Source organism: Nannospalax galili, unplaced genomic scaffold (genome assembly GCF_000622305.1).
Source record: "Nannospalax galili isolate Female #2095 unplaced genomic scaffold, S.galili_v1.0 scaffold380, whole genome shotgun sequence".
Lineage (NCBI taxonomy): Eukaryota > Metazoa > Chordata > Mammalia > Rodentia > Spalacidae > Nannospalax > Nannospalax galili.
This window is the reverse complement of record NW_008348568.1, coordinates 6244513-6270545: the sequence shown is the minus strand read 5'-3', so window position 1 is coordinate 6270545 and position 26033 is coordinate 6244513. Positions and strand designations below refer to the sequence as shown.

The following is a 26033-nucleotide window of genomic DNA, read 5'->3' as shown; positions in this document are numbered from 1 at the left end:
CAGAAGGGTCCTGGCCCACCAGAGAAGCTCTGCCCGGTGAGCATGCTGGTCTGTGTATCTGACCCCACTAAGCTTCATTGTGACTTTTTTTCTCTTGTTGTTTTTTAAATCGTGTTTAACACAGTGATAGGTAATTCAGCTTAATGCTCTTAAGTATTCCACAGACTCCTATCTCAGCCTCTGTGAATTTGAGGGAAAGCCATAATACATACTTCAACACTGGTAACACAGTCTTATCCCAAATGCCACAAGATGTGTGCACAAATAGGTCTTTCTGTTGTAACCATTCGTCCTTGGACTCTCAGGCCCACCTTTTGGCACTTCCTGTGTCTGTTGGGTGGGCTTCTCAGTCCATGTGTTCCTGGAGATCGTGGTCCAGTGGGGGGCCCAGGAGGATGAAAAATGAAAGTACATGTTCTTTACTACATGGGTGCACGTGTTGACCAAATCTCGTGGAAATGCTAGAAAATGGAGTGTGAAACTACCTAAGAACAGCAAAATGGGCATCACAGAGGAGACACTTCAGATTGATCTTCATGAGTCAGAAGTAATCAAGGCCAAAAGAACTAAGGCCTGCAGGCACGCGGGCACACTGGTGCTGATGATTCCCTGCATGCCGTGTTCCACGGCCTTTAGGAGTCCTCAATTTGTCAGAAAGGACATTCTCCAAAGTCACAGCTCCTCTGTGGACTTTCATCCCGCTGATGAAGCTTCTTCCCAGACTTCACTGAGCTTCCGTCCTCATTTCACTGACTTGTGTGTCTTACGGTGCCTGTCTCCACCTCATAGAGACCAAGACATTCTTCAACTCAGTTTATCAAAGTTCTGTTTTGCAGCTTGAAAATCATCTAGCACCTCGCTTTTCATTTTCATCTCCAACATTGTGGAGCACAAGCATTTTCACAAGGAAATACAGTTGTTACCCTTTTTTTTTTCTTGGTCTTTTTGAGACAGGGTCTCCCTATAGCCCCAGCTGTCCTGGAACTCACAGAGTTCCAAGTACTTCCCAAGTGCTGGGATTAAAGGCGTGTGCCACACGCCCAGCAAGTTGGTACCCTTTATAGAAGTTCTCTCCTGGGAACATTCGAACCTTTCACATGTGTGGCCCTGCCTATCCACTAGAAGGAGGCTCCTTGCCTAGAGCCAGGCCTCAGGGACAAAAAAATCTGCTCTCAGCAAAAGTGGCTATACTCCATATGGCATGAGTTTGGTGATCATTGACAGTTCTGCTTGTTAATTCAAGGCTCTTATTTGTGGATAATATGTTTGCACATGTGGGAGATAGACAACTATGCCCACACAGGTCAGTAACAGGAGGATATGCATGTGTGTGTGTGTGTGTGCGCACGCACACACAGTTGGACTCCTGATCATCAGGTGAAACGTGCAGTAATGTCTGTGCTAGGCTCTGTGATCACTGCCTGGTGATCCTGTCTCTTGTTGACATTGTGTTCCAAAAGACAAAGGCAAGAGTCACACCACTCAGCAGCTAGATAGAGGCCAGCCTTCTAGACAGCATCTCCCTGGTGCCATAGCTTCCCTTGGGTTAGGGGGTGCATTTTTCCAGGACTCTTACATCCCCCTAAGACCTCGCATCTCTCTGTAACCTGTGGAGATGGAGACCTTTATAGCTCTTTATTTTTAATTTTTTGTGTCTGTTTTATGTATTGCCTGAGTGCATATAAGTGCACTGTGTGTGTGCACTACTGAAGAGAGCAGAAGAGAGCGTGAGAGCCCCTGAAACTGGAGTTATGGACAGTTGTGAGCCCCCATGTGGGTGCTGGGAACTAAACCTGAGTCCCCTGCAAGAGCAGCCAATGCTCTTAACCACTGAACCGTCCCATTTCTCCAGCCTGAGAAGGGGGCCTTTACACAGTCAGAGAACAGACCAGGGTCCCTCGAGTAGGCACAGGCTCAGTCACAAAAAAGCAGCCTCTCACCTTCTACCCGGAGAGCAGGACATGGTACCCCATACAGCAGGAGCCCAACTCACAGTCTTTCCTTCTCAGCCTTCTGGCCACTTTACTCACAGCATGCGCTCAGCCTCAAATACCTTTCCCTTTCTTCATCTGTGTTGATGCTTAGTCATCCTTCAAGCCTTGCTCTCCTGGTGCCTTCGTCAAAGACCCCACTCTGTGTGCCTCTGGCTGGAGGCCTCCTTGCCTGTCTCTCCCAGAGCGCTGTCCTTAGAGCAGTCCCTGGTGTTCACCCTGCTCTCTACCGCCAGGCAACTCTATGGCTTTATTTTAGCAAGATGTTTGTTTTGGTTTTCTTTTTTGAAACAAGGGCTGTCTCACTCTGTAGTCTAGGCTGACCTTGAACCTATGGCAGTCCTGCCTCAGCCTCTGTGTGCTGGTGTTACATTACAGGCATGCACCCCCACATCTGGCTTTTAGCAAGATCCTTTTTTTTTTTTTTTTTCGTTTTTTTGAGACAGGGTCCCCCTGCAGCCCCCCCTGGCCTGGAACTCACTATGTAGACCAGGCTGGCCTTGAACTCAGAGAGATCCACCTGCCTCTGCCTCCCAGGTGCTAGGACTACAGGCGTGTGCCACCACGCCTGGCTAGCAAGATACTTTTTAATTGTTCAACACTTCAGTTTCTCCAGCTGTAAACTGGGGACTAGTGGAATTCTCACGAAGGGTAAGTGAGAGAAGGCCGGAAGCATAGGACTCAGAAAGCACTCTGTAAATGTTATCTCCTCTGACCCTCAACCTGGCATTTTGCTAAATGCTAATTACTGGGCTGCCATGTGTGTCAGGAGGCTGTGCTTGTGTCCTTGGGCTACTGTAATTCATGTCACAAACTCGATGTCCTAAAACAGTCAAAGCCTATGCTTCCAGGTCTCGGGGCTGCAAGTCCCACATCCTGCAGGGCTGTGTGCGCTCCTAGGTATCTGGAGAAAGAATTTGCTGTGGGTTTCTGGGCCCTGTGATGTTCCTTGGCTTTTATGGCTCTGCCACTTCAGTCTCAGCTCCATGGTTACCTTGCCGTCCTGCCTCTCTGAGCTCTTGAAGCTGCCCTTGCCTTTCTCTGTCCTAAGGCTATATTGTATTAGCACCTCTCTGGATTTCTGGTGATGATCTCTCCAATTTAGGACCCTTTACTTAATTACATTGGCACAGAACCTTTCTCCTAGCATGCTCATGTGTGCAGTTCCAAGGATTAGAACTTGGTGTCCATATGGGGTTTCGTTGTTTGTTTGGGGGGAAGGAGGAGTTGTGCATGTCCATGTTCATGTAGAGGCCAAAGGACAACCTCGAGTGTCACTTCACAGGGCCCATCCTCAGGATGGCTCGACTGGCTGGCCTGTGCACCCCGGGAATCTGCTTGTCTCTGCCTCCCCAGCACTGGGATCACAAGTGTGCCACCACACCCAGGTTTTACAAGTGCTTGAGGGATTGAATTTAGGTCCTCATGCTTGCCTAGCACGCACTTCCTAGGCCAAGCCCTCTCCCCAGCTTCGACCTCCTGTCCTTAGGTGACTGTTCTTCAACCTATCCTGGCTTGTCCTCCCCATCCACTCCTCTGTGTCTCATGTCCTCCACCCCTAAAATTCCTCCCCCCTTTGTTCCTTTTAGCCCTCAGGGAAGATGCTATCCAGATACCTAACCTGCAGTCTCCTCAGGCCTGTGCCCTGCCTGCAGTGTGACAGCCTCGTCCTTTTTCTCTCTTGGGCTTATGAATTTTATTTTTCATTCTTAGCATCCAGGGAAGGAACCCATGATCCAAATTAGCTTTTTTTTTCTTTAACTTTAAAAAAAAAATTATTGATAATTTCAGACATGCATATAAGTTGTTTTGATCAAATCTACACCCGCTCGCTCCCCTGCAACTCCTCCCATATCTCCCCATAACTTTTTTCTGACAATTTCGTGTACTCTTTTTTTTTTAAATGGGGCTTTTTGCTACTCTCACATTACCCCCTATGAAGAGATAACCCTAAAATCGTTTAGGGATTAGGTCAAAGATCCCAAATACTTTTGACATCCATTTTTTAGAGAAGGTCTCACTATATAACCCAGGCTGGCCTGTAACTTGTAAAATTCCTGTCACAACCTCCCAGGTGCCCAGATAGACATGGGCTACCATAGCTGGCTGCCTGTCATACTTTGAAGCTGGTACCAGTGACTTCTCCCATCACATTCTGTTTCTGGACACTATGTCTTTGACATTCAGCTCATTTGCAGATGGCTTTGATGACACAGCCTGCCTTCCCTGAAGTTTGTGGTTTGCTCTGCACTGATCCTGAGTCTCACCAGTCCTCCATGCTAGCCTTTAAGGAAAGAGAAGGTGATTTAAGGAGGAGGTAGAGCTTGAGTTTGGACGTGGAAGAAGTAAGACAAAAGACAGTTCAGACAATTGCCTCACCCTGCGTCCCTGTTCAGCATGGAAGAAGCCAGAGCAGTCTACGTCCCTATTCCCTATTGGCAATTTGGGTAGCCCCTTCAGAGGATGGCGTGACAAGAATAGGAGGTAGGAATTGGCTAGGCAGTTAGGGTAAAAAGACCCCAATGAAAAGTAGCCGGTTTCTTGGCTAAAAGTCAAAATGTCCTTAGGACCGTTAGCAACATACTCTGTTCAAAGGCCAAAAATGTCAAAAGTATTTGGGAGCTTTTATCTAATCTTTAAAAGATTTTAGGGTTACCTCTTCGGAGGGGGGAATGTTAGAGTACCCAAAAGTCCCATAAAAATAAATAAATGAAAGAAGGGAAAAAAAAAAGAAAAAAGGGATGGGGAGATATGGGAGGTGTTGGAGGGGAGGGAGTGGGCATGGATTTGATCAAACACCTTAATATGCATGTGTGAAATTCTCAGTAAAGTTTTTGTAAAAGTTAAAAAAAAAAAGTTCAGCGTCATGAGCTCAGAATCCTAAACATCAGGTCATACATACATCATGGCTGGAAATGGACCATGAATTTGACTCTAAGGGTCTCACAGGAAGGCACAAAGGACAAAAATAGAGCCACTCATTAAACCAGCCATTGGCATGACTGCAAGAAGGAGGGCTTAATCTGTAATGCCACTCCTCTGAAGGGCACCCCTCCTTTATGACAAAGCACTGTCTTCCCCCAGTCCAGCTTATGACTTGACATTTGTTATCATAGCTGATTCTTGACCACAGTCCACAGAATAGGACATGCTGCTTCCTGGACTTTAAGGACACTGGACTAGGCACTTAAGTAACTTGCCGTAGTCCTCACAGCTGGCACATGGGGAGCCAGAGTTTGTCTCTCAGCCGGTGTTACCAAAGCCAGCTTCTTGCCCTGTGTACACACTGCCTTCTGTTGCATGTAATGGCTCTGAAAGGGCAGGAGAGTGTGTCTTCTGGCTTTCTGTCCTTGCCTTGGTTGCCCGTGTGCCTGTGAAGTAGAGCTGTGGAGAAGATGCTATACTTGACAGAGATGACCCAGTCCAGCACAGACCCCCTCACTGGCTGTCTCTTTGTCCTTTGTTGCAGTCCACTCTGGTGTGTGGTTCTAGCCTTGTCTGAATGATGAGGGCCTTTCTAGGCTCTCCCCTGCCAGAAGTACAGTGTCCACAGTACCCAGAATAGCCTAGGCATCATATGACTGCTCCCATGATGAATTTAGCCATCTGTCTCGGGAGACTTCTAAGGCAGGCTTTTGACAAGAAAATGAAGGGCCTGGTGGGCAAATTTGTTGGACCTTCATAACTTTTGAAGTGACATTTCATTAAACCTCCTTTTTAAATTGCCTACTTCAAAAGCTGGGCGTGGTGACAAACACCTTTGATCCCAGTACTCGGGAGGCAGAGGAAGGCGATCCTAGTGAGTTCAAGGCCAGCCTGGTCTACATGGTGAGTTCAGGTCAGCTGGAACTACAGGGAGACCCTGTCTCAAAAAGACAGAAAAAAAAAAAAATTGCCTACTTCAAAACAGAGCAGCATGTATTTTTAACACATCTGTTTAAGCCATAAGGAAGTGATATAGGGAGAGTAAAGATAGCAAGGAGGGCCGCAGACTCCTCTCAGAATCCTGAACATCAGGTCATACACCATAGCCGGAAATGGACTGTTTATTGACTCTGAGGGCCTCCCAGGAAGGAGTAAAGGAAAAAATATAGCCAGTTGACTTGTTTACCAAAGGTCTATGATTAATCACACTTGAGAGTCTTGGGATAATGCTCCAGTGCACTGTCCTGGGACCCTTCCCTTCAGCATTTAGAGAAGTGCTTGCTGCGTGCACCATGGGAGAGCCGGGTGCTCAGAACAGACATTCCAGGAGCCTGTGCTTTACCAGGAATCATCTCAACCGCTAAGACTTAAGATCATGTGCTTTTCAGCTATAAAGCAGGTCAGTTTTTGTCATATTTCTGTATTGAGCCTTTACATTCATCCTGCAAGATAGGACGTCACCATCTACGGTTCACTGGTGAAGAAATAAGCACAGAGATGTTAAATGACTTGCATAAGGTCTCAGGCCCAGTAACCAGCTTTGAACCCATTTCTCACTCCACAGCCTATATATCCTGCTTCACTGTTCCAAGAGATTCCTGCAGCTTGCATGCTGCTCATGGCTTAGCTGATGCTCTGTGCTTTTTCCACAAAACCTCAGCCCATGGCTTTTGAGCTGAATAAGTGAACAAGAGAAGTGACCACAATGTCTTGGTCTCCAACCCTCTGACTGCCTGTATGTGACATGCCAAGGACTTTCCCAAGTCGCACAGTGAGAGAGGGGTGGATTAAGCTGCTCTGGTAGTTTTTGTGCCGCCTTTTTGTACTGCTGTCATATTTTCAGGGTTTTTTCTAAACCATGTTTCTCCTACCTGTCGCGACAGGTAGCCTTTGCCTAGAGTGAGACAGTCTTGTCAGTCCACCACCGGTGGCTTCCCATACAGCTATGAGAAGTCACACTGTGGCAGAGAAGTTAAGGGGTGAGTTAGCCTGCTCGTGGTCCTCTCTTTCTGCAGCCTGTTGACTACTATGCCAGGTACCTTGCAGGATGTAGGGTTACAGTGGTAAGGGAGGAGAGTTACTGGCTTGGGGATGTCAGGATTGTTCTGTCACATTCCATCAGAAGGCTGTGAGAATAGTTACCACTTGTGTCATGCTTCCTGCACACCAGCACTGTGCTCCACAACCCACAGCTTATCTCTCAGTGTTCACCCCCGTCTATTGTAGTGGCACAATGTTACTCCCACTGTCTACCCAAGGAGATGGAGGAGAGTAAGCAATATCCTCCAGGCTCAGCCCAGATCGGTGGTCCACCTGGAATTCAGAGCTGGGCTTGTATGCCTCCCAAATCTGTACCCTTGACCCCTTCCCAGAAAGGACTTGGGGGACCAAAGCAAATTCTCAGAAAGTGACTTAAGAGCTGTTCTTTAAGTGTTATGCAGGGATTCACCAGGTATGGGAGGGGACAGGCATTGTGGTTGAAAAAATAGCGTTTAGAAACATAAAAACATTTTCTTTGGAGAATGGCAAGTCACCTTGAGTGACCGGAGAGGGAGATTAAGTGAAAACTCAACATCCAGGCCTGTAGGTGTGGGTACAGCACCTCCCCAGTGCTCCCCTGCCTGACGGCCAAGAAGACCACAGCATAACCAAGGGCCTTTGCTTGCTGTTCTTGAATTCCCTCATGCATAACTAATAGTCACTTGTCTAGAAAGGGAAATAGTGGAAGTAACAGCCCCCCACCATGATTCCGATTATTATGATTCATATAAGTCTAGAAGTTCTGCATTTATTATCCAGAACTGTAGAGTCAGCATGGAGCAGTGCTGAGGAAATCCTTCCTTAAAGGATACCACCACTTGGTTTCAGGAGAGGTGCTGGGGATGTCCTCGGCATTAGGCTGTGTGTGCATGGAGATGCGGATTAAGAGTATCTCAGTACAGCAAAACAGAAGTGGCACCAACAACAGTGGGCCAGTTTGCTGCTTGTCTGGATGTCTTGGCATTCCAGTTCATTCTGCCCAGGAGCTCTAGTCGCAGCCCTGGCAGCCTCTTCCCAGTGAGAGCTGTGTTGGGAATGAGAGGTGCTTGGTAGGTCAGAGTACAGACTCTCGAGTAGGCTACTGGCTTTGTAGCCCGCGCTGACCCTCACCTGCTGCTTTCCCTCCGGCAAGTGGCTCTTGTTCTTTGTTTCATCATCCATACATTGGAAGAAGCAGTTACACTTTCTCATGAACATATTTACCCAGGAGTACTTGACAGATAACATGTTTGTAGTAAGTGCTCAGTAAATGGAGGTGCTGCTACTTGTGTTGCTGTTGGGACAGTGTGATGGGTAGTGTAGTACACACGGCTTTGTGGGCGGGACCCATGGGTTTATTTAGCTATGGGACCTGCAGTCATTCAGACTTTTAGTGTCATTTCCTTACCTTTAAGGGGGGTTATGATATCTGTTCCTCATGTTTTGCAGAATAGCAGCCAACAGATGGGAGCACGTTTAGCACCTAGTGGGGCTGCTGCGTGGGCCCAGTCATGGAATGGGGAGTAGCTCCTTTACTTCCTCAACCCCTAATTCCTCCCAGAACCGGGAGGCCCAGCTCTACCCTACGTGCCTCCCATGCTGCAGTGGTCCCAGCAAAGCCTACCTGTGTTCTAAGCAGGCTTCTGGCCTTCACCTGCACCAAGCACACTTCCGTCCTCCTGTCTGCCTCTGATTTTGACGCTGCCCCACTAGAAAATTTTGCTTGTTCAGTTGCCGCATCTCTTCTCAGTAGTTGGATTTTGGACACTGTTTCCTTTTCATTTTCATAGTGGCCGACATGATTCTGTCTCGTTCCACAGTATTAAATCATTCCTTAATGTAAGTCCCTTAACCCAAATCCTGAACGATGAGGAGAGTGGTATCTTTTTAAGCTTTTGTGCTCCTCTGCATTAATGCCTTGCACACAGTAGGCGCTGAATTAGTGTTAACATTGTGTGGATTCCAGCTGCGCAAGTGCCCAAGGTAATGGCTTGGTATCTGTACCCTGCACCCTGCCTGCACACATGCCCACACTTGTGACTTGGGGTGTCACCTGAGTCTGGTTACCAGGGCACAGTTTCTCAGAATGGCAGCTGCTGGGTGAACTTGACATTTCACTGGTTTTTCCCATGCTTCCAGGCCAAGGACCAGATCCTGAGCCACTTGGACATCAGCAAGTTCCTACAGTTTTAGCAGCCTATCACAAGGCTGGCTGTTCACCTCTGACCCCATATTCCTTGGCTAACAGTAAAAACACTGTGTCTGGGCCAGGCGTGGTGGCGCACGCCTTTAATCCCAGCACTTGGGAGGCAGAGGCAGGTGGACCTCTGTGAGTTCAAGGCCAGCCTGGTCCACATAGTTCCAGGACAGCTGGGGCTACAGGGAGACCCTGCCTCAAAAAGACAAAAAAAAAAAAAAAAAAAACCACTGTGTCCAAAACACCACTTGATACATTGCTGTGTTTTAATGCAGGAAGTGCATACTGTTCTGTCTGAGGTCTTTTGGTGCCTTCCTGGAATCTGCGGGATCCCAGTCTGTTTGCCAAAACCCCTTGCTCCTGTCTGCATCTGAAGGTGTAACTTTTGACTTTTGACTTTCCTTATAGGTAACGATGTGGGCCCAACATCTTCAAGTAAGACTGCGAACAAGTTTGAGGGGCTTTCTCAGCAGGCAAGGTGAGCCACCACCCCGTCCTTCTCTCCTGTTGTGGACAGGATTACAGATGGGCTTTACCTGCTCTCGCAGCCCTCCTCATTGTCATCAGCCAGTAACACCAGTTAGGAGAAATTGAATGTCCACACTCAATCTACATGAGACCTCCCTGCTGGTCCCCAGTGGACCACCCCTGCCTGGCGCAGACCTGCTGGCCACGAAGGCCTACAGTTGTCTGAACAACACTGTCAGAATGAGCCGCCTTTGGTTTTGTTTTTTTTTTAAACAGTCTCACATTGTAGCCTATGTTGATCTTGAACTCACATCAATCCTACTGTCTCAGCCTCCCAAAAGTTGGAATCACAGGCGTGTACCAACACAGTTCAATTTCTGTCTTTTAACTGAGTGTTTTCTTAAAGTCCAGATATTTTTTAACATAAAAACGAGATACTTCCTGGGTACCCTCTGTTTGTAAATTATTTTTGTTAGGGGTTTCATGGGTGTTTTGTTTAGTTAAAAGCAATACTCCTTTCTCCCCGCCTCTCACTGAAGTGAGGTGCGTTGGGAGGTCTAAGGGCAGTATTTACCCAGGCCTACCACAAAGGTTTCTGTAGAGGTATAATTTGAGATCATGACACAGAGCCACTTCCAAACCTCAGGAAGAATCAGCTTAGAGTGGGGAGGGCTAGTTTCCAGAGTTTATATCCAAGATTAAAAAAGAAAATCTCATTTCTTTTAGAATTGTCTTATTTAATCTCTATAACCCAGTGCAGTTGGTCCACTTATCATGGTTCTGTTTCAGAACCTCACAGATACCACAGCTGGCTCTCCACTCCTCCACTTACCCTCAGTCTGCTTTGATTCTCATTCCGTCTTCCTTCAGCCCTGCTTTGGGGGGACTTCATGAAGCTGAGTTCAACTGGTCATCTGTAGAGAGCAGAGAGTGACACATAGAAAGTGCTGCTCGTGAAGTATGTGGTAACAGGATCAAGCTGTTTGTAAACTAGGGCCATTTGGCCAGTCCTTGAGATCTTGGCCCTCCACCTGCCACATATGCCCATACCACCAGCCATGGCGGCCTTGTGTTTACATCTCACAAGACGATGCCCAGGCACATGCAGTGCTTCCTGTAAGGACTCTCTGATTCGCTAGGCCTTGGCCTTACCAATGTGGCCAGGAGTGACTGGACCATGTTCACACCAGTCGTAGGTAGTTGTCCTTCCCTGAGAAGATGCAAAGGCAGAACACGAGAAACACAGTCCAAGAAGGGGAACCAAACCCTCTGTTTTCCATGTCCCAGTGACTTCCCCTGAACAAGGTTGTCTCCCGCCCCCAAGGGTGGAAAGTTAAATTGCCAGCTGAAGAGAGAACAGGCAGATTCAGGACATCCAAGGCCGAGCAGAAAAAGGGAACATGAGTCACGTCTGTCTTTGATGCCTTTTGTCTGGTGGGTGGGTAGGTAGGAAAAAAAGGTCACGAGCGCTTGGGACATCAGAGGACAGGGAAGGAGGCCTCAAATCCAAAAGGATTTCTCACAGGTACAGCTCAGGCACTTGATGGCTCTTGTTCCTGGTGTCCTCCAAGGATCATTCCAGCCTCTTGTGAAAGGGAAGTAGTGACTTCCAGCTAACAGATGTCGCATTTCATTATTCAACATGTTGCAGACTTGTGCTCCAGGGACTTGGGTGTTTCTTCCCCCTGATCATTTGCAGGTCCTAGGGGAGGCCATGGGCGGGTCAGGCTTGGATGCCTGAGAACCCAGTCTGTCTTAGTGTAGAGGAGGAAATGGAAAGCTTGGGACCCACAGAGCTGACTGCCCATCTCTACCACTGGCTGTGGTTGTCCAAGGGGCCTTCTGCTACTGCTGACATTCACATCTCAGTGCCCTTGTCTGAAGGGAGGTGTGAACCACATCTTCGTGCTAGCCACATCTGTGTGCTCCCTCAGGGCCACAGCATGCAGAGTGCCAGGCGCTTCATACTTGGTCGCCTCAGAACAGAGCTTTGAAAGGAAGACTTTGGCTTTTCCTTACCTGTGTTTCCCCAGCCAGATCAGCATGCACATACATTATTGGAGGGGTACGTGCCACACAGCAGGTGTATTGAGGTCAGAGGACTTTTGTAGCATAAGTTCTCTCCTTCTGCCTTTCCATGGGTTCTTGTGATTGAACCTGCGTCAACCTTGTGTAGCAAGCACCTTTACCCACTGAGCTGTCTCACCAGCCCCATGAAAGAAATTTTGGAAAGATTCTTTAGATAATTCTGAAAATGCCTTTGATCAGCTTGTATTATAGATTACTATTGATAACAGTTTTAGATGCTAAATAACTGTTATTTATTAATTAGCACTAGTTCTGCGAAGACTGCCCTTGGCCCAAGAGTACTTCCTAAACTACCTCAGAAAGGTAAGATGTATCCTTTTCATGTTACTAAAGTGAAACTGTCTCTCCCAGGGAAGAGAGTGCTATCTCTCTCTTTTGTTCATTGCCCTGTCCCAGATGTCTAGAGCAGTAACTAGTGTATATAGTAGGTGCCCTATAAATATTTCCTAAATAAAAACAAACTCTAAATATCTCAGTAGCAGATGTCGCAGTTTTCTTAATAAAGTAGTACTTTTTCACATTACTGTAACCCTCAGAATCATTCTCTCATATAGAAAACATGACCAGAGAGACTTAGAAACCAGCACCAGCTTTTCCACTCATGAGCTGTGTGACTCTGGGCAAGTGACTTGGTAGATTTGCTGGCCTGGATCCCTCATCTGTGACACTAAGGTTTTATGAGGACAGAGTGAATTCATGCTTCAGGTGGCCCCTCCCAGTCAGTGGCAAAGCACCCTTTCCTGGTGTAGCATCTGTCGTGCAGAGCAGGGACACCTGTGCCCTGTGAAGCACAAGAACATAGTGTCCACAGCACTGCTGCTTTGCCAAGCAGACACTCGGCTCTTTGCCCAGATCTGAAATCCTGACCACGCTTTTCATCTGTAAAATGAAAATTTCGGTCACTTATTATAACACAAGTGAGCACACAGAGAAAGCTCCGCTTGGCTTTAGAGTCATGAAGCCCTGGTCCAGTCACCTCCTTCATTCCATCCTCATCAGAGCCTCGGGCCGTGGGGCCTGTGTTAGATCTGGACAGATGCTCAAAGGAGCTCTGACTGCTCCAGATTGTCAGTGCTCACAGTCAGTGTCCCCAGCAGAACTCCAGTCTGGCCCAGTACTCCATAGATGACCTCGAGTAGAAGGCAGACTAGAGATTAACATGGGGACTTCGGGATGCACCACTCTTAAGTTCTTCAGTGAGGTGTGGTACCTCTGGGATGGGACCAGACTCATGTAGCAGAGTCCCAGGAGTCTCTGTCTTATGGAGCCTGCCAGGTCTCTGTCTAGGCTGGATTGGAGTCGTGCTGGTGATTTTCAGATTGCTTCAAGTGCTATTTGGGTCTCAGAGATGAGTTTCCCTAATGCTGCCCTGGACTTCACCCTCTGTCTCTCACATATTACCACTGAATCCCTCCACCTGCCTCTCAGCTTGCTTCCTCCAGACTCAAGCCCAAAGGATTCTTCATCCCCACTGGGACCCACCTGCAGCTCCTGCCACCTGTTCTTAGCCCTTCACACCGTCCCCATCCTCCTGACCCAACATGAGCCCAACAGGAAAGGCTCTTCCTGACATTCTGCCTGCTCTGTGCTCAGTGACTGCCCCGGGCCTGTTCTAGTGGAGGGGCAAGGTCTACAAGGAGAATCAGGGTGACAGTCACTCTCCTCTGACCATGACTTCATGTAGTTCCATACCGCTGCCCAGTCCTCCCCACAGGTGTCCCCTACTTGAGAGGACACTACTTCAGTAGGGTATAAGGACATAGGCTACCAGGTGACCAGACCTGACCTGTATACCTCTTCCTGTACTCCACTCCCTACCTCTTCTTCCTCTGTGTGAACATTTTCACTATTTGAAATTTCCCACAAACCTAAAAATTTGAAAAATAAAATTGTAGTGCAGCTTTGTGAGGTGTGTACTCATCAACCATTGACATGATGAGTTTTACGGGATACTTCTGTCTGATTCCCTACCTCCCAGATGCCAAACATCACATGAATTCACACAGCTGCAATCCAGTCAGAAAATCACATCTAAAAAAAATCCAAAGTTCCTTCATATCACTTGTCTCATAAGTGGGGGATTTCGGCAAATTATTTTCCTAAGAATCTTTTAAGGTCCGCACGTTACAGTTGGTCTGTCTCTTAAAGTAGTTTAGATCAGAGTTTCTCTATTTTATTTGTTTCATTACTATACTAAAATTTCTGAGGCTGGGTAGCTTTTTGAAGAAAAATTTACTTTGGGCTCAGCATTCTGGAATATGAGGTCTAGGAGCTGCATGCCAAGATGGCTTGGGCCATCACATGGTTAGAGACAGGGGTGTATGTCTGTCTGTCCTTTCTTCATTTTTGGTTTTTTTGAGATAGGGTCTCACTATGTGGCCCTGGCTGACCTGCAATTTGCCATGTAGATCAGGCTGAGATCACCAGCCTCTGCCTCGTGAGTGCAGGAAGTGTGCTGCCACTATACCCAACATGTGCCCTTTTCTTATAAAACCCATGAGGATCTCATCACGGTGGCTCCTGCCTGCTGACTTTATCTCATCTGTACTACCACTAAGGTGGTATTTTCCCATTTGGAGCTTTGAGAGATGCTCAGATGATGCGTAAACTACTGCGCCTGAATCCCCTTCCTTTTGTTGAAACTGGCTTCAGTATCCCACAGCTCTTGCATCCTAGATCTGCATCTGGATCTTGCATTCTCTTGTCCCTCTGTCCTCAGCTGGCAGGACCCAGAGGCCTAATGAGATGCAGGTTCAAGCTTCGGCAAAAGTATCTCACTCCATTGAGTGAGAAGTTTGCAGTTGCTCGCGCTCAGGGCCGAGATCATTCCTCAATCCTCTTCCCCAGTCCTCCATGGGCCACTGGCCTGGGCTCAGCCTCGGCCTGGTTTCCATAGCACACTTTGGCCACACTTGCCTGCTCTTCTCACCCAGGCCTGTTGTCTCAGCTTCTGGTTGCCACCCTGGCATTCTCAAAGCACCCTGCCCCCATCCTTCACCACTTCCTTGCTACCTCCCTCCTTAGCTTATCCTCAGGGCGGTAGGGCACCACACGTCACTGTCGTGGGCCACTTGTGATTGTTTTTAGGATGAAATTTTATGGTTATGCTGCAAGACAAGGGCTCACATATTTGGGAGTTATAGGTACCCAGCACTTAGTCCCACTTACAGGGGAACAGAAACTCACAGCAAGGTCTTCCCAGCCCTGCTTCTTGAGGGAATCCCCAGCTTTTCCCTCCTTGCTGCCTTCCTCAGAGTCTTAAATTGTTCAGTTCCATATTTCCAAGAGAAGCACATGATTGGTCTGGCATTACTTTTTAAGCCAGGCCACATCAGCTGGAGCTCAAAGGTGGGCCCATGAGCAGGATACCTTGAGCTTCGTTTCCTTAGACTGGGTGTGGCTGGACAGTCAGCAGAAGCAGCGCCGGCTCAGCTGTGCCAGAGGACAGCGCCAAGGCTTCCCCTGCTCCCTGGCCTCCCTTGTACGGCTGCTTTTCTGAACACATCCCTTTGTTGGTGCTCCTCAGCTCCCATTCCAAGAGCTGTGAAGTTAGAGCTCTCACTTGGCCTCAAGTAATAGTTTAATAGTACTGATAATGCTACTCCTGTAGAATAGTGACAGCTTGTCAGGTCCTGGCAGGAAGTTCTTTGCATAGACTGTCGTGAGTTTTAGAGGTGAGGAATTTGAAGTCCAGAGGTTGTATAATTTGCCCAAGGTCACACAGTGACACAATAGGTGGTTGAACTAGAATTCAAGACTTGTGTTTGAGCTAGAATTCGAGCCATGTCCTAAATGCCACAGTGCTACACATCAGAATTGTACAAAGTGTTATGGAAATCAAGCATGGTAGCACACACCTATAATCCTAGCATTCCACTCAGGAGGCAGAGGCATGAGAATCTCTTTTGAGTTCAAGCTAGCCTGGTCTGCAATGCAAGTTCCAGGCCAGTCAGGGATACATAGTGAGAAGACCCTGTCTCAAAGAAGAAGAAAGTATTGCAGGCATGGTTCCACAGACTGGCCTGGCCAGCCATGGGGCAGAGTGCAGCTGTTGGACAGAAAAGGCAAATTGACTTAGAAACTCTCGCAAGCATATTAAGCAGGAAAAAAAAAGTTTCAGACATGTATGTTACACCAGCATATGTGATTATGTTCATCAGTCCTTGTGTGTCTCCACATGCTAACAGAGAATGCCTTGGAGGTGGGTGGATAACAGAAGAAACTTACCAGTACGTCATGAATCATATAAAGTAGGGAAATAAGTTATGATACAGCTGTAGAATTGAATAGTGTGCCCCTTTAAAAATTGTTTGTACTTCTAATAAAGAATTTAAATAACCCATCAAATGCTTTTACTAAAACTGTATATAGGAAAGTTATACCTATAGAAAATAGATAAATCAAGAAGGAAATACATTAAAATATTTAAATGACTAAATTTAGTTGGTAAGTTTGCAGGCAAGTTTTCTTTTTGTAAATCATATTGTGTACTTTTAAAATTCTGGCCTGCTCTGGTCATCTTCTCTGACATAACTGAAGCACAGAGCTGTGAGTTGTGATACAGGTGCTTTCCTGGCTTCCAGCTTTGGCCTGGCCTGGCCTGGCCTGCCTCTGCTCTGGACTTGCCTACCCCCCACACACACTCACTGCAGGTCAGCACTCTTGAAGGGGCTTGGCCTTTTTCCTGTCTTGGTGCCCCTCCACTTGTGGTCTGTGCCGTGACCTCCTCTCTCTGATTGTTTCCCACAGTGGCACTAAGGAAGACAGAAACAAGCCATCATCTCTCTCTTGACAAAGCCAGTGTCCCACCCGAGACTTTTCAGAAATCATCACAATTGGCGGAGTTACCCCAAAAGCCACCACCTGGAGACCTACCCCCAAAGCCCACGGAACTGGCCCCTAAGCCCCAAACTGGAGAGTTGCCACCTAAACCCGGAGAACTGCCCCCTAAGCCCCAACTGGGTGACCTTCCCCCCAAGCCACAGCTCTCAGACTTACCTCCCAAACCACAGATGAAGGACCTGCCCCCCAAACCACAACTGGGAGACCTGTTGGCAAAGTCACAGGCCAGCGACATTTCCTCCAAGGTGCAGCTGCCCTCAGAGGTAACACAAAAGTCACACACAGGGGATCTATCCCCAAATGTGCAGTCCAGAGATGCCATCCAGAAGCAAGTGTCTGAAGACTCCAATGACCTCACGCCCACACTGCCTGAGACACCTGTACCACTGCCCAGAAAAATCAATACGGTGGGTGGCACCACTGTCAGGCTTCAGCAAGACATTTCGCTTTTCTTCGGTGCTGCTGGGGATTGAACCCAGAGCCTTGTGTTTGCTTCACGCTCTTAGCACTGAGCTACAGCCCTAGATTCTGCTCCACTTCAGAAGGTGGTGGGAAGGCATATGTCCCACCCTAGTAAGAAAACGGTGGCCCTTATCACTGAGCTGGCTGTTCTCCCACTGGTTGAACTGGGGAGCGGAGCTGGGTGGGCATCACACAGCCTTTGGACACTAGGCTTCAGGCAGGCTTCAGAGCCTGGTTTTGGTGCCTGATGCATCTGCCCAGCTAACAGTGTACTTGTCTGCACAGAGCCTGACTCTTCAGGCCACGTAGGGCTAATGTGTCGTGAGCTCACACTTCAGTGCAGTAGCCAATGAACTGTGCATAGTGGGCACATCACAAACACTTGGCCATGCTGTCTCTGATCTAGGAACCTTGAGGGTAGAACTTAACCCTCTCCTAAGACCAGTCCCCTCCTGAATTCTGTGTAGCTTCTAAGTCTGTCTCTGACCATATCTTTCTGGAGGAACCAGAGTGAAAGCCCAGGAACTCCAGATGGGGTTTTGCAGAGGTCAAAACTTACTGTGGACTGCGTCCCACCCTATACTACATCAGCTTTATTTTAATGTAGGAATTTTTTTGTTTGTTTTTTGTCCTTTTGAAGCAGGGTCTCCCTGTAGCCCCGGCTGTCCTGGAACTCACTATGTAGACCATGCTGGCCTTGAATTACAGAGATCCGCCTGCCTCTGCTTTCCAAGTGCTGGGACTACAGGCATGCACCACCATGCCTGGCTAACATGGAATTTTTTTTAAACCCCCACAGTCTTTGGGAAAGTGTGGTACTTGGAAAGATGTAACACACAGTCCATTCTGTGCCCCCACAGGGCACAAGTGCCCCAGATTAAGGAGGGGGACCAAAGGTCCTCCTCCCCCCTGCCCCCCATATCTGACAGCTACTCCATCACATTCCGTTGTAACAATGCTGTGATAAAAGTGTTCCATCAGCACTACAGGAAAGGTAAAAATAACCTGTCTTGCCGTGGATTCAAGACCACTATGGTTGTCGCTCCCCGTACTTCTCAGCACCACTGACAGCCTCACTGGGCTTCTGATATACACTGAATTTTGATTCATCCAGCCTGCATTAGTGATACTGTCTCACTTAGTCTTCACCATTATAAAAAATGCATTATGGGCCTTCTAGGTTAGCCAGTACTGAATGAAACCTGTTGCTACCTGGTTCTGCCAAGCCTCCAGCCTCACCAGCAGCCCCAGGAGCTCAGGAAGGAAGTAGGATCATCAGGAGATCCAGGGAGAAGCCAGATGCAGAGAGGAAAAGACACTGGGTCCAGAACACTTAAAGAAAAGTTACCGTATTTATTGCTAATGATCTGATTAACCGAGTGCTGAAAGTATTCCTTGGAAGATACTGTCTCTGATGCCAGCTTCCTGTTTGCAGAGAACTAGGCGGCCATACAATAAAAGTCCTGGTCAGAAATCACAACTGTTAGCCAGGCATGGTTGGCACATGCCTTTAGTCCCAGTACTAGCAAGGCAGAAATGGGCGGATCTCTGTGAGGTCAGCAGGGCTACAGGAAGACCTTGTCTCAAAAAAAAAAAAGTCACAACTGTTTTGTACCCAGGCTATTCCTTGGGTTTTACCAGCTTGTCCTGACCTGTTCTGCACACAGCACTGAGAAATCTGTCTATGCTGCATATTCAACATGCAGAAGTTGCACATTTTCCTCTGCATCGTGTTTCCTAAAAACATTTTTAGCCTCTGCTGTCATTTCTGCATGCTGATGCTGTGGGGAGATGCAGATGGGCGGGGCTTGCCTTGCATTTCGGGGAAGCTGAATTGTGATCCCTTCTGCTGAAAGTTGCCTCGGATGCTAGCCAGAGAAGGAGGGACTGTCATTCCTGGAGCACACAGTGCCCTGCAGTGTGTCAGTCTCCCCCACCCCAGCCCTGATGCTTGAGGAAATCATGGCTCAGGGAAGTGAAATCACCTGCCCAAGGTCAGCACATTGAGAAGAGTGCTGTGCTGGTTCCCCCTTCTGTCTGTTCTCTACTAACATTTAGTTTCTATATTGAAGGGGAAAAATAAAGTGAGGCGAGTGAAGACAATTTATGACTGCCAGGCCGACAACGACGACGAGCTCACATTCATTGAGGGAGAAGTGATCATCGTCACAGGGGAAGAGGATCAGGAGTGGTGGGTACGTACGGATGTCTGTCTATCCATTCCATTCATTCCTCTGTTCTCCACACCCCAGACAGACAGCATGGGGAGAGAGCCCCTAAGACATACAGATCCTGTGAGGTACATAACTCACCACATAGTCGTTCACATTTGCTCTTTTCCTGTCACTGATTTATGCTATAAAAAGACAACATTGTTTGAAAGTAGGCAGAATTCATTGACATTTACGTACACTTTCTCTGTGGTGTCATATGACAACTTTGTGGTCTGTGTTTTCTAATTGTTAAGATGCAAAACTGAAGCTCAGGAACTTGTTGCACAGTGCCATGGCCACGTAGCTAATGCCAAGTCAGGCCTCACTCACCTCCCTTACTCTCCAGGCTAGGAGGCAAAAGGCCTACGTGCCATGCAGACTCAGCCCTTAAGCCAGTCCCCAGATCTCTCTACAGGGAGCACAGTGGCTTCTTCACGTGATGTTAGAAGATTAAATGAATGTCCATGAATATAGTCCTTGGTGGTCATTTCACAGCATCAGCATGAAATTCGACCTCAGCAGCCTGAATGTCTTCTACACAGTTGTCAGGTTGGGCCAACAGAAGCAGCGACCATCCAGAAACACACATTTGCTTACTTGCATATGTGCACACTCACCGGGGGCCACTTTTACCTTCCAGGGACTTTGGACGCTATCAGGAGACATTCTAATGGTCAGGATCTGGGAAAGATGGTGCTATGGGCATCCAGCAGGTAGAAGCCAGGGGTGCCACTGACGTCCTGTAGTGCTTAGGGGAGCCCCACAACAAAGTGTGTCAGCAGTGCGGAGGCCCAGCAGCCCAGACTAGAGTGTAGGGCTCTCCCTGCTGGATTGGGCAGGATGAGCTGGAGGTACCCAGGCTGCTTCCAGTCTCTTCGTTGGCAGAACTGGATCCTTGCCCATTGTGCAGCTGGTCGAAGGCCAGCTGAGGACAGTCACACAGAGATGGATTCCAAAGTCCTCCACTGCTGTCAGCCACGAGGCCTGTGGCCTTGAATCAAGAGTGTCCATTCTATAAACCTGTTTCCTCTGGAAAAATGGGACACAATCCTTCACAAGGATTCGCTTTGTAATCTGTTAATGTTGCTCCTTACACCCAGCCATGGTCATGTTCATTGCTAAGGAACCAATGATCCCAGCAACGACTCCTGGGAGAAGAGGGAATTTTTGTTACTGTCTCTAGTATCCTGCCCCAGGGAAATTCTGTGGGCCATCAACCTACCCTCATCCCAGTAAATATGTCCTAACACTGATGTGCCACTCATGGAACCATCAGTGCCCAGAACTAGGTACAGTTCATGAGAGGGGGTAGGGAGGTCCTACTGCTAACCACACTTACCCCAGGAGGAGACCAGTCTCCATGGAGGCCTGAGCACAGCTCCTGACCACACACCACAGCCTCCTGCAGTACTCCACAGAGGGAAAAGGAGGGCTGGCCTGTCCCAATTCTGCCCAGCTATCTAAGGTACCCTCTCTATGTGTTTGGCAGGCATTAAAGCCAGTGCAGGTCATGTTGTTATTCTTTCTGCTGGTGGCTCATGCACAATATGATGCCTTTCAGTGAAATTAATACACATTTAATTGAGGTGATAAAGTTTTTACAGCCGTGCAGAACCATGGCTTGCTGGTTTGTGCTGCATACAATAAAATTGCTGTGGGCCTCCATCACACAGTGGCCAGAAGACACAGCAGTCTGCCACCGGCCCTGTTTTTCTTCTTTTTAAAATCTAATCACACAAGACTGAGAAGAAGGGATTTTTTTTTTAAGTTCAGTTTTACACATAGGAGACAGCTAGGTTTGTCTGGGGCCACCCATGGACTGGCTGCTGACCAGAGCGTGGGCGTGGAGTGGGACCTGGGGAGGCCTTCCTCAGCAGTTCCATCTCTGGGTGGCATGGGGTGCCCTGAGGTCGTGCAGAAGTGCTGACAGCTGCAAGGTCTGCCACTTGCTCTTGGGGTGCTGGTGCTTTGTTGTATATTTTTTAACCATCAAGCTCTTATGTGGTTCACCAAGGTTGGGTGGGTAAACTTGGGTGCCACCGTAGGTCCACAGGCAGATGCCAGACCAGGCTCCTACCAACTATGCCTGTCTCGGGACAGCTGCCTGCTCTCACCTGCTTAACCATTCTTTTCTCCCTGCAGATTGGGCACATCGAAGGACAGCCTGAAAGGAAGGGTGTCTTTCCAGTGTCCTTTGTTCACATCCTGTCTGACTAGCAAGAAGCAGAGCCTTCAGTTCATCCACACCCTTCATGCCAGACCGCTGCCTCCATGTAATCCTGTGCACACCGTGTATATAGCTGCTGTAATAGAGCAAGAAACTCATGGAAGGGCCACTCAGGAGGGGAATATAGTATGTATTGTAAATATCCTGTGGTCTTCTGCCTTTGCACCAGTATTAGGGTAGCCTCGGGACCCGGTGCACCTTACTGGTTTGCCAAAGCCATCCTTGGCATCTAGCACTTACATCTCTATGCTGTTTTACAAGCAAACAGAAAATAGGAGTCTAGGAACTGCTGGCTTTCCAAGTGAACTGTCTGCAGCAGCTGTCAAGGGCGTAGAACTGACATCCTAACAATGCAGTATTCTCAGTAGTGTTACTGAACATGCAACATTAGCACAGGTGGGTTCTGTTCTCCAGGCCGAACTTTACGTTAGCCCGTAGTTACCTGTGTACACAGTTTACAGCTACAGAAACCTACTTTGGTATTTATTACAGAAAAGTGCTCAGTTAAATGTAAGTGTTACTCTTTCAGCAAATACTCACTGACCCAAAATATTCTGTGGCATTTTACAATGTACACAGCCTCATGCAAGTTTAGACAAGTGGATTTGTACTATCTTACGGTGAGTGCCCACCCCTGAGATATTACCTCATTATGCAAAAATAACATACCTTCATGACTATTTTGATGAAAGTTTAAAACCCTATCTGATGAAGTTCAACTTGAGGAACCAAGGACTGCCAGAACATACTCGCCTCGACGTCATGCATGCATCTAGAAGCTAACCTGAATTCTGCCTTTTATAAAGGAATAAATAGTGTGGATAAGTGAACTGTACATTTTTTAAACTTGATTGCCATTAAAGCAGAAGTTATAAGGTTGCAACAATATTTGTTTCCAGTCACTCATTTGGCCTTCTCCAGAGTCTGCATTTGCATATCGTCTTCTGACTCAGCGCCCCCCACTCCCAGTGCACTGAGGCATCCAAAGTGTCAGTTTTAAATTGTTTTCTTAGCTTCTCTGATTAAACTGTTTTATATTTTGTTTTATTTTTTTATCTGTATGAATATATTGCCTGCATGTGTATAAGTACACCCATGTCATGCAGTGCTCTCGGAGGTCAAAAGAGGGAACTGGAGTTACGGGAGGTTGTTACCTGCCATGTGGGTGCTGGGAATCGAACCCGGGTCCTCAGCAAGAGCAGTCAGTGCTCTTAACCACTGAGCCATCTTTCCAGCCTCTCTCTGATTAAACTTTTAAAAGATTATTCAGGATAAAAAACTCTTAGTCAACCCTTTGCAGTTTTTCCAGTGTAGAATCCAGAGGCTGAAACCAAGCCTTTTGTTTTTCCATTCTCTTTTTTAAACCCCAGTTACAGATTCGTTTTCTCACCTTAAACTTTATCCAATAGACATGTGCCCCTCAAATCAATTCATAACCAAGTTTGGGTACTTCTATGAATTACACTGTGAGAAAGCTTTCTGCAAGCCACACACACACACACACACACACACACACACACACACACACATTGGTTTGCTACCATGTTTGCTTTGTGTGTTTTATCCCAGCCATGCATGTGAGACCATCCAAAACACTGTTTCCAACTTCCATCAGTCTGAATTTGGGGAAGAACGCAGTATTCTGATTCCAAGGCTTATAGGTCATCCTGGAGTTACATTTGCTTAATATGCTGGGGTTTTGGCCACAGCACAGAAGACTAATTTTTTTAAGCAGATAATCTCTGCATGAATGAGGTATGTTCATGTCACAGAAGCGCCGTTCCCAAGGGTACCAGTAGGCAAAGCCCCTCACATAATCACAGTGCTTGCTTCTGCTTGAGTGGCCACTGTGAAAACTTTGAATAGCCACCTAAGAAATAGAGGTTGCATGACAACCTGCAAAATGCTGCATTAGCTGTTATTGAAAACTAATTTTAGGCAATCACTTCCTCGGTGTCTAGGCACCTGTGTGTCCACACACCAACTGAGAGCAAAGGTCCCCGTCAGCGTGCTGTGTGCCTGCAGCAGCAGCCTTGATGTCTAGGCCACATGGTCTCACAGCACTATCTTAGGTTGCCAGTGTCCCAGTTCACTCACAAATTTTAAGTTGCAAGTAAATGTGAAGGTTTGGGCTCTTCAGCTGACAATAGGCTGGTTTTACCAACGAGGAGCTTTGTCTTCAGGGGCAGGGGGTCCGTGTGTCTCCTTCTCCCCTGTTGGAGCAACTCCCACAAATGCGATGTGCACACCTTTTTCTCTGGTTTTGTTTTTGTCTCGGGATTTTGATTTCTGTGGGACACAGGAAAACTAGCTAGAAATCCCTTTGGCAATCCTGTTGAGTTTAAATCTGATTTTGTTCTTAACCTTGGTGAGCCACTCTCTCCAATTTTGTACACAGTACAGTATTATGAAGGTATGGAGCCTTAAGAAAAAAATAGCAAATTAGGTTTTTTTTTCCCCTAGAAGAGAAAATTATGTTCTGCAAATAGTGACTTTATTTTACTGTTGAACAGCAAATATTTATTTTTTTATTGCCCAGAACTTCTGCGTGTTGTATAGGAGCCTGTAATACCACCAATCAAACTCCACGTTCCTAGCTGGCCGCTACCACCAAACATCAGTACACCTTTCATTTCACGTGTATTTAATGTGACCGTTTTTCAGTACTGTATGTGTTAATTTCTACTTTTTTACTATTTAAAATTGCTTTTAAATAAACATTCTCAGTTGATCCCAAGTATCTGAAATCAGGCCATTTTGTGAGTTGTCCACTACTCTTGAGTAGAAAGTCTCAAGCATTTGCTTTTGTGGGAGAGATGGATAACACAAGTCACCAGTGTCACAGCTCACTCTGGATACGTAACTACATGGCGACCTACCAAGTTCCCTCCCCTTTTCCTTGTTGTGTGAACTTTTCCTAGGAAGACAAACATCTGTTTACCCTAGATATGGCACCAACCACAGACCAAATTTTTGGCCAAGTCTAGGTTGGTGAATCAGTGCATTTAATTGGGGTCACTTACAGGAGCATGGGCAGCTTCTAGCTGCTATACCACCTAAGAACACAAACCTCTTGTATCCTCTTGAGCTCCTCCTCCATGATAGATGTCAGTGGGCCCAGTCTTGTGTGGATATCCTTGCCAGTAATCACAGCTGCTGAAAGTTCAAGAGGCCGACAGCCATATCAGGCCCAGAGAACACAACACACCTTCACTGTCCCAACTCTCCCTGTTTCTAGACCAAGATTCCATGGTATGGGCTGGCTGGGCACTTACATGAGTGCAGTGCCTTTGTGTCTTGGGTGGCTGTCACTCCTGATGCAGCTAAAAAGCAGGATAGACCAAACACCATCTACTGTGCCTTCTGTGAGCCCGAGAAACCTGGAAATGAGGCTTAGGGAGAGCCATGCATGAGTGCAGCAGAGTCCCAACGCAGGAGTCCATACAAGTTCTGGCTCTGGGGCTGTTCTCGTTTCCATCATTACACAGCTCAGTCAGGAAACTGGAAGAAGCAGAGTGAGGCCTCGTCATGGAAGATAGGGCACTCGGTTTCCTTTCACAGAAGCCAGCACGTTTGCGTCTATTCACGAAGCCAAACACTGCACCCAGGGAAAGAAAGCTGCTTAAGCAAGGAAGGCTGTGAACATCAGCATCTTTCTGGAAGAGGGGAACAGTGACCTGCACAATGCAGGGGCAGGGAGCACCAGCTTCTCATCTTGTACTGACCCTGACAGCCGCCTCATCTGGAGGTCTAGAAACTCGAGGCTTACTTGGGTTACGCCCTTACACCCTGAGCACTTAGTATAGACAGCCCACATTCCTTCACGTGTTCAGTCTTCGGCACAGAGCTAGAGTGACCTGCTCCAGGCCTCACGGTATGACAGGCGGCAGTGCAAACCCTAGGCCTGGGGCCTCAGCAGTAGTGTCCCCCTCTCCCTGCCCTTGCCTTTTCTCCTCGGCGCTAACCCTGTGCCCAAAGTCCTCCATTTGCAAGTGTGTCTGAACTCCCAGAGTAAAGAGTGGAATGGTGACGCTAATTGGGGTCCTTTAGCCTCTTCTATTTTGTCCCTTCCCACTAGATTCTTTCTCCACAATGCAAATCTATTCTCCCGAGTCTTGCAACACTGGGTTCTCGTAGGCTCACATGTGTTGTCCATATTGTGCTAAGCACATGTCAGCTTCCGTAGATTCGACTGATAACTCAGCCTGGCCTCAATGGCCACAGCCTAGATGAGGATGGAATCAGAGGAACACCCACTTCAGTCTACTGAGTTCCTGCATGATACATTCCCTTTGTGGCAAGACGATGCCAGGCCTGTGAGTACAAACAGCTTTGTGTTCTCCCTGCAAAGCTAAGGGACCAGGCAGGGGACAGGTAAGTGATGCTTGTGGGCTCAGAAAGGCTGGTGACTCATTCTAAAGGCCTGTGCAGATTGAGCTCATGAAGGCAGCTGGGTTAGAATGTGGTACCCAAAGACCACCAGAGTCATCTTTGCTGTGAAGGAGAGCACAGTCCTCGCTCCAGCCCTGCCTTCCCTTGTAGCAGGTACAGTACCAAGGCTGATGACAGCTCACCTGTGCTGAAGGGTGCTACGAAGAGAG

The 26033-nt window shown here is 47.6% G+C and overlaps 1 protein-coding gene across 10 annotated transcripts in view; it reads left to right on the top strand.

The window, feature by feature from the left end:
- The window catches only part of Asap1 (ArfGAP with SH3 domain, ankyrin repeat and PH domain 1), a 349085-nt gene extending 326770 nt beyond the window's left edge, over positions 1-22315 (top strand). For 9 of the 10 annotated variants that reach the window (XM_008845487.3, XM_008845488.3, XM_008845489.3 and 6 more), the window contains 5 exons: positions 9541-9610; positions 11933-11991; positions 16438-16937; positions 19065-19187; positions 21348-22077. In XM_008845487.3, coding sequence (XP_008843709.1) covers positions 9541-9610; positions 11933-11991; positions 16438-16937; positions 19065-19187; positions 21348-21422 — 827 coding nt within the window. In that variant the 3' untranslated portion in view covers positions 21423-22077. Of the gene's footprint in view, positions 1-9540; positions 9611-11932; positions 11992-16437; positions 16938-19064; positions 19188-21347 lie in introns of all 10 variants that reach the window. The other variant, XM_008845480.3, reaches the window with a different exon arrangement.
- The last annotated feature ends 3718 nt before the right edge of the window (positions 22316-26033 follow it).